The 15403-nt window shown below is 48.5% G+C and overlaps 1 protein-coding gene across 5 annotated transcripts in view; it reads left to right on the top strand.

Annotated features, from left to right (window-relative positions):
• Positions 1-161: 161 nt before the first annotated feature.
• The window catches only part of LOC104336616 (6-phosphofructo-2-kinase/fructose-2,6-bisphosphatase 4), a 58833-nt gene continuing 43591 nt past the window's right edge, over positions 162-15403 (top strand). For 2 of the 5 annotated variants that reach the window (XM_075433034.1, XM_075433035.1), the window contains exon 1: positions 10819-10942. In XM_075433034.1, the coding sequence (XP_075289149.1) occupies positions 10834-10942 (109 nt within the window). In that variant the 5' untranslated portion in view covers positions 10819-10833. Of the gene's footprint in view, positions 184-9153; positions 9293-10818; positions 10943-15293; positions 15369-15403 lie in introns of those variants that run through there. The other 3 variants (XM_075433039.1, XM_075433038.1, XM_075433040.1) reach the window with 3 other exon arrangements.

The raw sequence follows: 15403 nt of genomic DNA, 5'->3' as shown, positions 1-15403 counted from the left end.
CTGGTGCTCTGTGTGTCCTGGGTTCAGCTAGGACAGGGTTAATTCTCACCAGAAGCTTGTTGGCTGACCCAAACCAGCCAGTCAAATGTGATGTTCTAGACCATGTGACCTCTTGCTCAGTATTTAAGCAGGGAGCTGGCTGAAGGAAGGGCATTTGCTACTCGGGAGTGAGCTGCATGTCAGGTGGTGAGAACATTGCATGCTGTCTATTCTTCATCACTATTATTGTTGTGAATTTTTTCTCCCTTTGCTGTTCTGTTCAGCTGTTTTTATCCCAACCCCCGAGTTTTGCCTTTCCCTTCTGATTCTCCTCCCCTTTGCACCAGGGAGGGGGGAGGAGTGAGAGAGCAATTGTGTGGTTCTGTGTTGCCAGCTGAGGTGAAATCACAACTCTTCTTTGGCACCCAATGTGGGGCTCGATGCAATGGCAGTTTTGTACTAAATGTGCTGTAGCTATAGTCGTTATTAAGTGGCAAGCTCCTGTGTGGGTCACTGAATTGGTTGGCTGCACTGCTTATCTCTTCCTTTTTGTGGAGTTGGGGAACACGTTAATACAAATGATAGCTTTGTGCTTTGCCCTGGCATGGACAGCTTTGCTCTTCTGGGGGAGCTATTTTGTGGGGTGGATGAAGGAACTGGGGACCATGTTGGTACAAACAATGGCTGTATGCTTTGCCCTGGTGTTGACAGCCTTGCTGTACTGTGGGAGCTATCTCGTGGAGAGGCTGAGGGAACACACCTCCTTCTCCGTGCCCGGGATTGATGTGGATGGTTTTGTTATGCAGGCTCCCGAGGTTCTTGGTCACCCTTACATGACATGTTCAATACTAATGAATACTGTTAGCATATTATGGGGTTTGTGGAGTGTGGTCTTGGTGTAAGAGAAAACAGATTCTGTGTGAGGTGATACTGAAAAAACAGCCTGAAACAGCCAGTGCCTGGGTGGCAGGGTGTGCGGAAGGATCTGGGCAGGTTCCTAGGATGGCTGCCACCTCCCATAGCCTGACCAGGCAAACAGACCTGCCACCTGATAGAAGGGTTCCTTGCCCACCCCAATGAAAATCAGCAGCTTCTAGCACTGTACCGGGGCCTGGTCTCTGCCTATCAAGCCACAGTTCAGTGCTCTCAGAGGACTGTGGCTGAGGCAGGGACCAAACTGCATCTGAGGACAATATGGTTGAGGCAGGGACCCAAACAACAACAACAACTACGATAATTGTCCCACTAGTGGAAAACAAAAAAACAGTGGACAAGGAGAGCAATGGGTCCATATTGTCAATTAGTAAGAGAGGAGAAAGAGAAAGATTTGATCAAGAAGCTGGTCCTTCAACAAGGGAATTGGGGGTAGAAGTGAGAGAGCTCAAAGAGGAAGAGGAAACTACCCTGTCCCTGACCTCATCAGAACTTTGAGACAAGTGAAAAGATTAACAGCTGCCAGCCAGGTGAGCAGATTGCTGCCTGGCTGCTCTGATGCTGGGATAATGGGGTCAACAGTCAGCAACTGGAAGGAAAAGAAGCCCAACAGGTGGGATCCTTTTCTAGAAACCGGGGAACTGATAGAGGGCTTGGAGAAGAGGCAACAATCTGTAGTCTCTAGATATAGCTCCTCTCAAGTGTGAGGGCAAGACACCCATTCAAGGAAGCTCTTGTGAGCTCCCCAGAAAAGTGGACTACTGCAGATGAAGGCATCCAGTACCTGAGAGAATTAGTGGTGCTAGAAGTCATCTACAGCATTATCTATAGATGGTGGCAAATCACTCACGGATGGTGGCAAATGCGCTGTGGGGGTGGCTACAGCAATGGAAGGACAGCAACTGGCAGCACAAGGGCAATCCTATCTGGGCTGCTCCATTGTGGCAAGATGTTGCTGCATGGATAGAGCAGCTAGTTGTAAAAGTGTGTCACATGGATGCCCATGTACCAAAGAGTCAGGCCACTGAGGAACATCAAAACAACCAGCAGGTGGATCAGGCTGCCAAGATTGAACTGGCTCGGGTGGATTTGGACTGGTAACATTAGGGTGAATTGTTTATGGCTCAGTGGGCCTATGAGACCACAGGCCATCAAGGAAGAAATGCAACATACAGATGGGCTTGTGACTGAGGGTGGACTTGACTATGGATACCATTGCACAGGTTATCCGTGAGTGTGAAACGTACTGTAATCAAGCAAGCCAAGCAGGTAAAGCCTCTGTGGTATGGCGGATGATGGCTGAAATACAAATATGGGGAGGCCTGGCAGACTGATTATATCACACTCCCACAAACCCACAAAGGCAAGCGCCATGTGCTCACAATGGTGGAAGCAACCACTGGATGGTTGGAAGCATATCCTGTGCCCCATCCCACTGCCCGGAACACTATCCTGGGCCTTGAAAAGCAAGTCCTGTGGCAACCTGGCATTCCAGAAAGAACTGAGTCAGACAATGGGACTCAGTTTTGTAACAACCTCACAGAGATCTGGGCCAAAGACCATGGCATTGAGTGGGTGTATCACATCCCCTATCATGAAGCAGCCTCTGGGAAGATCAAATGTACAATGGACGGCTAAAAACTACACTGAGAGCACTGGGAGGTGGAACATTCAAACACTGGGATACACATTTAGCAAAGGCCATGTGGTTAGCTAACACCAGGGGATCTACCAATTGAGCTGGCCCTGCCCAGTCAAAACCTTCATATACTGCAGAAGTGGATGAAGTGCCTGTAGTGCAGATGAGGAGTATGATAGGGAAGACCGCCTGGGTTAATCCTGCCTCAGGCAAAGGCAAACCCATCCATGGGATTTCTTTTGCTCGAGGGCCTGGGTGTACTTGGTGGATAATGCGGAAGGATGGGGAATTCCAATGTGTACCTCATGGGAATTTGATTTTGGGTGAGAATAGCCAATAAATTAGATTGTATTATGTTAATTGCTAAATAACCATGTCACAGTATGTCATCAGCATTGTAGTTGCTATATGCCATATCAATGGTATTACACTAAGTCATCCAAATGAATAAAAGATGAACTTTGATAAAACCAGCGGTGGGTTCCAGACGCAGCATGCGACCATCCAACACCACAAGTCCTCTCTCCTGCCCTGCAGGACTGTTAAAACAGATGGAGCCCAACATCGTACACTCAATGAACTCAACGGACGTGTTAGAGGGATGGTCCATCAACAAAGGGAATGATACCAGTGTGCGTATAGATATGAAAACAGAAAAGGTAGTAGGAGTGAATTGGAAAGTGTGGACCCTGGGTGTGACGTAGACGGTGTAGAAGGGGTGGATCATGTCCTGGGTTTGGCTGGGACAGGGTTAATTCTCACCAGAAGCTGGTTGGCTGACCCAAACCAGCCAATCAAATGCAATGTTTTAGACCACGTGACCTCTTGCTCAATATTTAAGTGGGGAGCTGGCTGAAGGAAGGGCATTTGCTACTCAGGAGCGAGCTACGCGTCAGGTGGTGAGAGCATTGCGTGCTGTCTATTTTTATCAGTATTATTGTTGTGTGTTTCTTCTCCCTTTACTGTACTGTTCAGCTGTTTTTATCCCAACCCCTGAGTTTTCCTTTTCCCTTCTGATTCTCCTCCCTTTCACACTGGGGAGGGGGGAGGAGTGAGAGAGCAATTGTGTGGTTCTGTTGCCAGCTGAGGCGAAACCACGACCAATTTTTCTCCAATGACTTGTTAAGCATAAAATTCTGCAGTGCTCCAAACACTGCTCTGCTCTGCTGATGCAGACTTAAAGCAAGCTCTGAATATTGTAGCAAAACATTTTGCATGAACTCTCCTGCATTTGACTGCAACTCAGGAGGCAAAATTTGGTTTGACAGATTACTGGTCATAATTCCCAATTAAGACATAAATAGCTGTAATCCTCTGTGCTGTTGGACTGAGTTTGGGGTTAGTTTCAGCAAAAACAAACCAAGCTGGAATTGAAGTGAGGGGGAAAAAAAACAACCTTTGAGACTGTACCTGCCCTCAGCACAAAGCATATATTTTTCACTATCTTATTTGTTTTAACACGCACCAGCTGATACCTGGACACAGCAGACACTGAGCTCCCTGTTGTCTGGTATCTGAGGCCTGGCTTCTCTCAGCACACCAACAAATCTGTAAAGAGAGTAAGAGGACACGGATAACTTGCGGCAGCATCCAGCATGGCAGGTGTGGTGTCGTTGGAAGAATGGCTCTTGTTAGAATATATTGTCTACAGTCACGGTGCATGATGCAGAACTACAGTGGATGTCTGAGCACAAATATCCTACAAACTCTGGGGAGTGCGTGTTATGAAATGCGCCAGAAGCATATACACAGTGCCAGAGGCATGTGCTTGCTTCCTTGTCTTCAAGGCAGCTGGGAACAGGAGTGGTCTGTATTTCATCTCCTCCTTTTATAAAATAGTGGAGGTGGTGACCTTTGAATATGGTTATCTGAAACCAGCCTGTGCTCCCTGACTGCATAAACCAGCACTTGGGGCACAGGTGACTCTTTGTAATCACTGGCCCAGAACAGAAAAGCCTCCCTAAGAAACAAGCTACCCCTTTCTTCCTGTATTTCTGCTGCCCTATCAAAATTAGGTGGAGCAGATTTTTCTGTCAAAAATCCATGCTGCATTTATTCAAATTGAAAAATCCCTACGATGCTTTTTATTTCATGTACTAACAGTTGTTCAGTTTGCTTTGACAATCTGCTTATGAAATTTGCTGCATCAGTAATTACACTCAAATTGAATTAATTCATTAGAAATGCTGCATTCTCTCTATCAGTGTATGAAACCAGGTGAGCCCAAGAAAAACCAGCACCAAAATCTACTAGCAGCTACTCCTCAGGATTTTGGTCAGAAGGGTCATGAAACCTTCTCTTCAGTTATGGTTAGAAGGCATAGTATGAGTGCTAGTTTTGTTAGCTGTCAAAGTAAGCCTTACCTTTGTTTTCTAAGAAAGAAGAAACAATTTCTACATATGCAGATTTATACAGAAATACCTACTACTAACAGAGTAGAGGGATCTCATCTTTAGAATGCCTCAGTCTGGGTTCTTGCTAGATAAATCAATGTAAGAGTTAAAATAACATGGCAGTGGATGAGTAATCCCCAAGTGCCATCGAAGTAATATATGTCAGAGTACTCAATTCTGAGTGTCATTTATTTCTTGTGCTGCACAGACATTAGTGGAAAGAAGTGCAACACCAATGCAAGCAATTAGCCAAAAATGTGCTTAATATTTATATAATCTTCTTAAGTGCTGTTTGTTGTGACTGTGGGACATGATGAAAGACATGGAGTTTTTTTTTAGTCAAAGGTTATGGAAAATCTCAGCTGTCTGGGACCGAGAAGCAGCACTTGACACAGCTGCACGTACAGAAAAGCAGCACAAAAATAGCTGGACAAACACTCCAGCAATGCTCATAACAAGATTCCCACCCTTCCAAAGAGCCTGAGAAAGGCCAGGCAAGCTCTTAGGGTCTGACCAGACTTAAGATGAGAATTCCCACTCACCAAGAGTCTGAAGTCTCCAGTCTCAGGGTACCTAAATATGTTCCTATGCTTCAGGACAAGAGTCCACCTCATTTTTTAAGATCTTACAGTTTGGACAGATAAAGTAGCTCAGAGAAAGGAAAAGTGAGGTACAGCGTGATTACATTAATAATCATATTAACTTTTTCTTGCCAGTTCACCAACTGATGTGCTTCAGCCTTTTATTCTTCTCCTGCATACTTAACTTTGCAATCTTTACCCAGATAAATTGTATCTTTAAAAAATATAGTCGTGTTGTCTGGTTCAACCAAATGCAACACAGTCCTCCACTCGCCCAGTTCCCAAGACACTTACCAAAGGACCAAACATCTTGAGCCTTCCAATGAAACTGAGGAACTTGACCACAACCAGGCAAAATAGTTACAAAAATCTCACTGATTTACCCATCTTTAAGTTATTGTCACCCAGAGATAAAAATTGTTGGCTCACACTAAAGTGGGAGAAAAGTAAACTCTGAAAATAACAAGTTAATAGCATCAGTGTCTCCAGATGGTCGAGGCTCGTCATGGGCAAGTTGTTCTGGGGAGCCTGGTCAGATGCTTTCCCTTGCCAAGCTGCTGAAGGCAAGCTGTGGTTTTGTGGCCTTTTCAGTCCCGGGGTAAAGATACAAGCTGGGCAGTAGATCTTGGAAGCCACGGAAACACATCTAAGGCAAAAGATTTTCCAAGGTCTGTAAGTGTGGAAATGTTTCTGATTTAACTGTTTTTGAGAGGGCACAAGACTGAAGTCAAACATTTTTCTGCATGGCTGACCCTGCTTGCTCAGTCTGAGCACAGGCTGGGACCAAATACCCCAGGCAGAAACTCTGTGAGTACTTACCTTGAACTCTCTTCTCTCCTGCTGAGTCCTCCTAAATGCAAATAAATTATCAGATTTCCGCCTCCCGTGGATCTGTTCCTAGTTCCACTTGCCTCCCTATCTTGGACAAAAACTCAACAGTCCCATCACTGGTTGGCTGCACCGATCTTGAACAAACCCCAAGATTTCCAGCAATTCTTGCTATTAGTGCCTACACTGGTTTATCAGCGATTTAATGTGTTTTGCTTTTAAGAACAGTTAAGTCCTCTGCAAACTTAGTATCCTGCAGTACAGCTTTTCCAGGAGCGCAGTCAGCTGCGCAATGCCAAACCGCCTGGGACAAGAAGGGACAAGCCCGATCGCAAGCAGACAACTTTATGCCTTCCCACCTTGAAGAAAAGCTGTGGAGGAGGATAAAGATGGTTAAGCAGAAGACAAAAACCACCAAGAGAAAACGTGAGAGCCCTGTTTGATGCGTGTCCTGCAGCCCACACTGGGTTACAGGCTGCCCTGACGACTGGTACTCAGCACCTTCTCTGCCAAAAGGAGTTGAGATTTCTGTCTGTTACTGAGTTACTTTGCACTGTCTGGGGGGAGGGGGGGGGTCACTTTGAACCCTTTTACCAATATTAAGCAGTAAGGAATCCTTGCCGCTGTGTCTTTTTGTTGGGTTTTTCTTATTTTTAAGACCAAGGATGGGAAGGTGATCTGCTGCAGTGCCCAGCACCCCCCCCCCCCCCCCCGAGCTCCACTTCTGGCCCTGCCTCACTACCTGCTGCTCATGCTGCTTCACACCAGCTGCAAAGAACTCTTTAAGCATTTTTTTTCTTTGAGAGAACACAAGGATAAGGTTTCACAAAGCCCAGAAACCGTGACTGTAAGATGTTTCATGGGGAGAGACAAGACCGAGGGCCTCTTTCCTACCCCAAGGGCTCACAGTCACCAGACATTTCTTACAGAGAAACTCTCCAACAACTCCAGCGAGCAGCCCTTGCTCCAAGCTGGAAGGAGTTATATACCAAAACCAGGGTTAACTACACTGAGTTTTGAGCTATGCCATCTGTGCCAGTGATAAAAGCTCTGCTCCAGAAGAGCACTGGTGACACGGCTGCGTGCATGTACCAGATCAACCCCCTTTCACACTCTTAACAGTGGGCAACGAAGCTTGCTAACACAGAGAAGGTCACGGTTACATAAAGTCACTTGAGCTTCTTAAGAAGATAAAGTGAATGAATTAGTAATACTCCAAATGAAATCATAGGGAATTAATAAGGATTATGTACTGTCCAGAAGGTGGACACAGACTGCTTCCATCTCCATAGAGCCAAACGCTTGCACTGCAGCACCTCGAGAAGCTGTTCAGCTCTCGAGGGGATGCACAAGGAGCTGGATCTTACTGTGGCGGTTCCTCAAAAGAAAAGAAGGTTGTTCCTTAGCATTACATCAACAGTGAAACGTTTTTCTCCCCTACGTGTCCTCAGTTCCTAAAAAGTCAGATTTCTGGCGGGGTTTCTGCATGGGTTACTGGTTTCTTTTGATACAAGCTAGGACCGGAGGAATGGCAGGGGTTTGGTCTCTCAGCCCCAAGTAACTCAACCCTCGCCCTGAGTCACCACACACACACTTCAAGGAAGCGATACTGAGCACCGTACTGACCTCAGCTGCCGAGTTTCCTCATTACAGAAGGCATCATCATCTGGAGATAAGCATGTTAACAAAAAAACCCCTTTTCTTTCATGTGGGTTTATTTCTGTAAGTGATTAACGTTTAAGAAGCTGTACTTTAACTGAAGTTTTAAAGCATCAAATGATCCCCAGGTAAAGCCAGCGGAGTTACAACCCTTATGTTACCAGTGGGGATCTGAAACCAGCTGCCCAAACAGCAAACCTAGACTTGATATCGCTGGGCGAGAGCCTGGGAAGCAGAACAAAGAGGTGTAGGTAGATGAACAGGCATCCTGCCAAGGTAAAGAAAATTTGCATGTGAGTTTTAAGCAGAAAATAAAAAATAAATCTTAATTCAGTAGTTTATGTCAACCATTATCACCTTAAAGGGAAATTATTCTGATTTTTCACTATTAAGTGTTTTAGACTGATGCTTCCTCAAGCTTCTATGTTTTGTTTGGCCCCTATTCCATCAGTAGTGGTGCTTCCCCCTCCCAAATCTTGTTTGCCTGTCCCTGCGGTCCAAACGCGCTGCAGGGCGGCCAGCAATGCCCTCCCGAGCACCGCGCTGCCTCTCCAGCTCCTCGCCCCAAGCACGGGACACGCTGACCGCAGGACGAGGCGACGACCCCAGAGCTTCTGCGCGCACCCGTGCATTTCACGCCTCCCTCAGATGGACAAGCCAGTAAAATTACAACGCCGTTAATGAAGCCAAGCCGCAGTAATAATCGGTCCCTGCTCCAAGGAGATAACATAGGCGCTTATATATCAGCGCGAGGAGCGGATAAGGAGCTGGAGGATTGCTGTCACCAAGGGTGAGCTGCCAGGTTGTCCTCGGGGATGGCGTGCGGCGCGGGCAGGGAAAAGCTCCACCTCCCCCCGTTGATTTGAGGTATTTTTTTTAAATTTGTCGCATTTTAAAAAAACATAACCCCCCGAGCAGACAGCGAAGGGCCGGCCCGGCCCCGGGAGGGAGCCGGCAGGGCCTGTGTCGGCGGCTGCCCCCCCCCGAGCCGGGTCGGGCCGGGCCGGGCCGGGCCGGGCCGCAGAGGTGAGCCCGCACCCCCCTCGGGGCCGGCGCGGCGGGGCGGGGGCTGCCCAGGGCCGGTCCCCTCCGCTCCGCTCCGCCCCGCCCCGCGCGGGGCGCGCACGCCCGCGGGCGGCTCCGCGGGGCTCCGCGGCCGGGACCCGCCGCTGCCTCCCCCGGGCCGAGCGGCTGCCGGCGGGCTCCCCCCGCACCCCCGAGTCCTCCGCCGGAGATGTGGGGCTGCCGCCGCGGCTGCCCGCAGCGCCGGCGCTGCCGAGGTAGGAGCCGCCCCCCCCCCCCCCCCCATCCCTCCCGCCGGGGCCTCCCGCGGCCTCCCCGCCCGGAGCGGGGCTGGGCCCCCGCCGCGCCGCCTCGCCCCTTCCCACCCGGAGAGCCCCACGCGTGTCCGGGCGCGGCCGGAGGGGTCGAGCCGCCTGTCCCGGGACGCCCCCGCCCCGCGTTTCCCCCCCCAGCCGCCCCGCGGGCGAGGGCGAGGGGCTGCGCGGGAGGCGGGGCGCGGCGGGGCGGGGGAAGGCCGGGGAGAGGTGGCCTGGGAAGGGGGAGCCGCGGTGTGCCGGTGCCTGTTGGCTCCCCCGAGTTATTTTTGGAAATTGCTATGCTGTCAGGGATTATTATTATTTTTTTTCTTTAACTGTCTGCGGGAAGGCGGATTTCCATCGCGCTCCTCGGAGCTGGTGCCTTCCACTGGCCGGGGAAGGCTGTCACATCAGCGTCCTGGCCGCCGCTGCTCCAGTCGGCTCGTTGTTCTTTCCCATTCCTAATGGCAACACCACGAAAACGCGTGACCTGCAGCTTTGTTTTTATCTTGCGCTGTGGGGTTTGGCTGCGAGCTCGTCCTCGGAAAGGGCTGGCCCTCCCTGGGGACTGAGGGGCCTGGCGTCTTCCTTCTGCACTTCGTGTAATGCGGGGTGACAGCTCTGACGCCAGCGCCCGGGGGCTGTTAAACATCGGCTCAGCCGTAGTGGTGGTTGGGTGGTTTTCCCCCTTTCCAGGAAAACTGCACTACGTAGGGCTGGAAGATGAAGCTGGTGGCCACCTGGGCTCTCCTGCGGCCGCGGGGCAGGATGGGGAAGTGGAGATGGGGACAGGAGCGGAGCGGCAGTGCATGCAGGTCTGTTAACGGGAGCGGGGAGCCGGGGCCTGGCACCCTGAGCTGCACCGTGCCGTGGAAAATCGGGTGTCGCTGGGTGCGGAGTGGCCGTGGCTCCTGCCCCGTGACTCCGAGGGTTGCTCTTGTTTGCAGGCATTGCTTTGCTTCTGCCGGCATTATGGTCGGCAGCTGCCTGCTTCGTCCGTGCCCGACTCTCAACGCAGGGTGTGAACATGGATGTCCATGAGGTCGGTGGTTTCCAAGCCTCCTGGACCAAGAGGACCCCGATTCAGCTGTTGCAATGTGGTGGTGGGCCACTGCTTACCTCTGGCTGAACTGAAATCCCTTCGTTGCTCCCAGGTCATTCGTACGCCGCTTGCACCAGCGTCTTCAATGAGCAGCAATTTCTTGGCCGTGCTGGGGAGGCTGCTGAAATGGATACTGCTCTTGTTCTCAGCACCTCGCAGCCTGGCTCAGTGTTGACTCTGTAGCAGCTCCCATTGTGCTCATGTGGATATTTGGGGTGTGGGGTGGAAGAAAAATATATTAATGTTGAAGAAATTTGAAGACTTTGAGGTTTTTACATCTTTAGAAACATTCTTTCCAAATTAAACATTTTATGTGGCTGAATGTTGAAGAGAAACTACTTAACATGAGGCAAAACCGGACTAAACCCAGTACAACTCGCAGTGATCCCGTGTAGGGTCAATGGATTTTGTAGTGCTCTGCAGAGGGCTGAAGATGGGAGTAATAAATCCCAGTGGTGGGACTCCTGGTGCTTGTCCAGCATATTGCAGAGCAGTTTGCGAAGTTTCCAGTAAGTTTGCTTAATGTGGCCTTACTCAGTTGCAAGGCACTCCCATAATTATGGCTGCAATTAAAAGCAGTAACAGCCATTTACATAAGGTCCCAGTCCTTTTAAATCGGTGCATCATCTAATGAGAGCATTCGTGTAGGGATAGTTATGCAGGACGGGGGCCCAAAGCTGAGTGCGTTTCAGGGAGGATTTTGTTTCAGAACTTTTTGGAGGTCATTTGAAGGAAGGGTCTGCTTTGGTCAAGTGGTATGGAACATTTTGTTGTGAAAAAGTACTAAGTTGTAACCCTTACCAGTAGTAGGATTAGTGGGATGTTGTTGAATTAAGTGCTTTTAGCACTTTTTTTTTTTTTTTTTAATGTATCATCTGTCTGGTTTTAAAAAAATCAGCTTGGTTACATCAGTATTTTTCTCAATTTGATTGCATCAGTGTTCCTTCTGCTCTTATGAGTAAGAGATTTGGTAAGTCCAACTTGTGGGTGATATCTGATGGCTGACGAAGCACTGCGGCTGTGTTCTAAATTGCTCACTGAAGTTGCATTGCTTCCTTGGGGCTTAAGCTGTGCACGTAACGTCCGCAGATTTTTCTTTGAGATGAATGTAAACATTAGACTTTGAATGCTGGGAAACGTCATACCTTTGGGGAACGTTTCAGCTTTCTTCTGACGGAAATACTCTCACCTTCTTGCACTGTGTGATTTTTGTGTTGGTTTGCTTTGTTTTGTTTTTTAATTTACTGAATATAGTGTAAGCTGGTGTCCCGACACCCTGGGTGGGGCAGGTCCTTGGGAAAAGTCGCAAGGCGAGTGTAGTAGAAAGGGTGAAAATTCTCAAAATACAGCTGAGGAGGCACCAGCCACTTCTCACCCACCAGTTGAGACATGCTGGGTTCCTTGGATCTCCTCTGGTTTTGCCCAGGAGCCTTTTTTTCCCATTTTAAGTCAAATAAATAGTCTGTTAGCCTTTTGTCACAGACATAGCGTTTGACTTGCGGTCGCTGAGAGCGTAAGAGGTTAAGTAATTGAGTTGTGTAAGGGAGTAAAAGAGAATAATGAACTCTAAACTCACTAGTCTGTCTAGGTGGACTCTCCAGCGGCTAAAATTAAGTAATTTAAGTCGATTCCTGGTTTTACTCGGTTTACATCGGGCGTTCAAAGTGAGATGGGAAGGAGCCCCACGCTGCTTCGCACAGGCTGTTGTTTTCGGAGGCGGTGGGTTTGTTTTGCGCGTGACTTGGGTGTGCAGGGGGGAGCGCTGGCCTGGCTGACTCCGGCAAGACGGCACGTGGGGCCTGGCTGGCTACTAACCGGGCTTGTTCTTGGGTGCCTGCCAAAACCTGGCCCTAAATATTGCAATCGCGTGCTAATTATGAATGCTAATCTCCAGATGTACTTAACGTGCTACCAGGTGAGGCGCTGACCTTGCGGCTGGCGGATCGTGCTGCGTGCGGCGTAGCTGTTCTAAGTAAAATCACTGTAGTGTGCTGGGGCTGTGAGTTTGTGTCCACGCCAAGAGAAGAAATGCTTGTGTTTCTGCGTAAAAGGTGTAAACCCGCCTGCGCTGTGGTGACAGCGCAGCTGTGAGCACCCTTATGGTTGTCTTTTGGTTCTGGCAAACCTACCTCTCGTCGGAGAAGCTGGGGAATGGGGGGCTCTTCTAGGTGCTGGCATCTGCGGTGTTTAAAGATCTGAAGTGATGCGCTGGAATGAATCCTGAAGTCTTTAAGCCTGTAGGTTCTGAATGTGAACGAGGAGTCTCCTAATTGCAACTGACTTTTATCCATGTGATGGATAAAAGGGATGTTTTGTAATGTTTTATTAATGAAATGGGAGGGATTTGTCACAAGTGCCATTGTGGAAATAATGTGCCCGTTACAGCTTTAAATTTCTGTGTGTTGGTATAACTTCAGCCTGACTGGGTACTTGGGATATCTGGAATGACTGTCTGGCCTTTGTTTCCAGATGATTCAGTATGTTACTATTTTGTTTACAAGCCATGCACAAGTAGGAAAAGGTAGGAAAGAGTAAATCAGAATGGGGTTCAAGTTCTCATTTCTCTTTTTCACTCTAAATTTGACCACCTCTGTCATTCCCAAATAATTATTTTTCCAAATGTGAATTTTCTCCTCTCTCTGCGTAGCGTCGAGTCTGTCTGCGTTGCGGTCTAGGAGCTGGCTTCCCAGACGTTGTGCCGTGGCTCCAGGAATCGCTGGGCTGCCGGGAGGGCTGTGCGGCCCAGGCTCCACGGCGGTGGCTCTTGTCTAAACCAGAGTCACAGCGGCCCCCTGCCAGCCACGAATCTGGCATGGGGCTGGGCTGTAGCTGCTCGGCGGCACCTTGAAGTGCCTTAGGCCTGCTCTGGAGATATTCAAGACCCGCCTGGACAAGGTCCTGTGCAGCCTGCTGCAGGTGACCCTGCTTCGGCAGGGAGGTTGGACTGGATGACCCACAGAGGTCCCTTCCAACCCCGACCGTTCTGTGATTCTGTGTGATTCTTTCTGCCTTTCTTGGAAAAGCCACTTGTGGTGGTGTGTTTTTTGGAATGGATTCACATGTGAGTGAGTGAGTGCGCCGTTGGCAGACAGCAACGTATTTTGTTAATGTGGTTGCTCTGCACTGAAACTGCAGAGGCTGGATTGTGTTTTAGTTGCAAAAACAGGAAGCTTTCCTTAAGTAGCAAGAAATCCTCCTGACTGGATTATATACAGTTTGCCGCTGGGTAGTTTAAATCAAATGATGCAAGGGACAAAATATTTGTGGTGGTGTATTTATAGCTAAAAGCTTCCATATGACACTGCACACCCCTGTTGACATAAACTGACCAAGGAGCACAACAAACCCGAGTTGTTTTAATGCATCTGAAACTGCTTCTGACAAGAATTGCTGCCGCAACAATATTTGGATTTAAGGCTGGCTTTTTCTTCCTTTTAAGTTTGCTTTTATGATCATCTATCCCTGGAAATCTAATTGGTGTTGTTGGTTAATAACAAGCAACATTTGCAAAACATGGGAACCCTGCGGATATCCTGAAGCATGGAGCTCTGCAACATTTACCTTCTGAATTAAAAGAAAAAAAAGTAGAAGCCCTTTGTAGTTTTTCCGTTACCAGTGTGAAACTGGTTTCTGCAAAAAATGGGGAGATTTCAGGGGTTCGTGACCCCTTACAGTCAAAACATTTCAGATGGCTTGTGAGAGGCAGACTGATGGGGTGAAGGAGGAAAAGCAGCAAAGGCAGCTCTGGCTATGGAGGAAACAAGCACTCCTGTTGCAGCTGAAGTCATCACTCATTTTTGGTAGGAGATTCATAGAATTATTAAGGTTGGAAAAGGCCTCTAAGATCATCAAGTCCAACCGTCAACCCAAGACTGATCCAGCTGCTTCTTTTTTTCTGAGAAGTGCTCTGTTTGGGGTTTAGAAGATGGGAGCTTAAAATTCAAGCAGTTCTGGAAGAGATGTCTCCCATGGATTTGGGTCTTGGGGTTGCAGCTGCCTTTTCTTCTCCAGGTTGGGTCAGTTCCATGGACTTGGATTCTTGTGGTGTGAACCTCCTGTCTGATGGGCAAGGTCGAAGAGCTTTGTGTAGTGGGAGCGCTGGCAGGGCAGCTCTTCTCTCTTGGTAGCTGGCTTGCGCTAAAATGTAGGAGACTAATGTTTTTGAGACCTCTGTCCTGTGTCAAAGAAGGTTCAGGTTCGTCAGTGCCTTTGGATGTCCTTAGCGGTGAGGGGGGGACCAAGGAGGACATAGACCAACCCACCGCATGGTGGCTGGAGCCAGCAAGCCCAGATGGCTGGCATTTCACTGGAGGGGGCGAGCGCAGGACGGCTGCTGTGCTTATTTGCTTGTGATTCTTTTGTTCGGTTGTTTTTTCTCATCTTTGTATCCTGTATAGGTTTTCCTTCCAGTTTAAATTGAAGTGGTGGGGTATTTGCGCGTTCTGGTGCCAGAGGCCCTCATACGTTCTGTGTGATGGAGTATGGCCTTCTATACACCTGAATCATCTTTTTATAGTTTATTGTCTCTAGGGAGGCTTGTGCTGAAACAAACTTATTTTAAGGAATATAAAGAGAATACAGAGGGTTTGTTTTAAAGAAAAAAATTTAAAAAATAGAAGGTTTCTTTGCTATTATGATGCTGGTGACTTCACTTGGTAAATGTGTCCCTTTGCTTTTATTTGTAACATTTGTGTGTTTTAGCCTGTGTGCACTCCATAAATTGGATTATTTTGGCTGTCATAATTTTATTATCCTTATTAAGCTTCCTCATCTACATATTAATCCTGTTATTCTCAGGAAGCTGATAAGACAGCTAGCTGTACTTGCAAAATACACAGAAAATGAGAAGTCTGCCCTGGAGGCTACGAAGACTGAGAGTCACCAGCAGTTTGGATCTCCATACGTATGGCCTGTATTCCCCACCCCCCTTCAGTGGTAGGTTTTAGACTGCATGACAGCATTGCAGTTTG

Source organism: Opisthocomus hoazin, chromosome 11 (assembly GCF_030867145.1).
Source record: "Opisthocomus hoazin isolate bOpiHoa1 chromosome 11, bOpiHoa1.hap1, whole genome shotgun sequence".
NCBI lineage: Eukaryota > Metazoa > Chordata > Aves > Opisthocomiformes > Opisthocomidae > Opisthocomus > Opisthocomus hoazin.
This window is presented reverse-complemented; position numbering and strand designations above follow the sequence as displayed.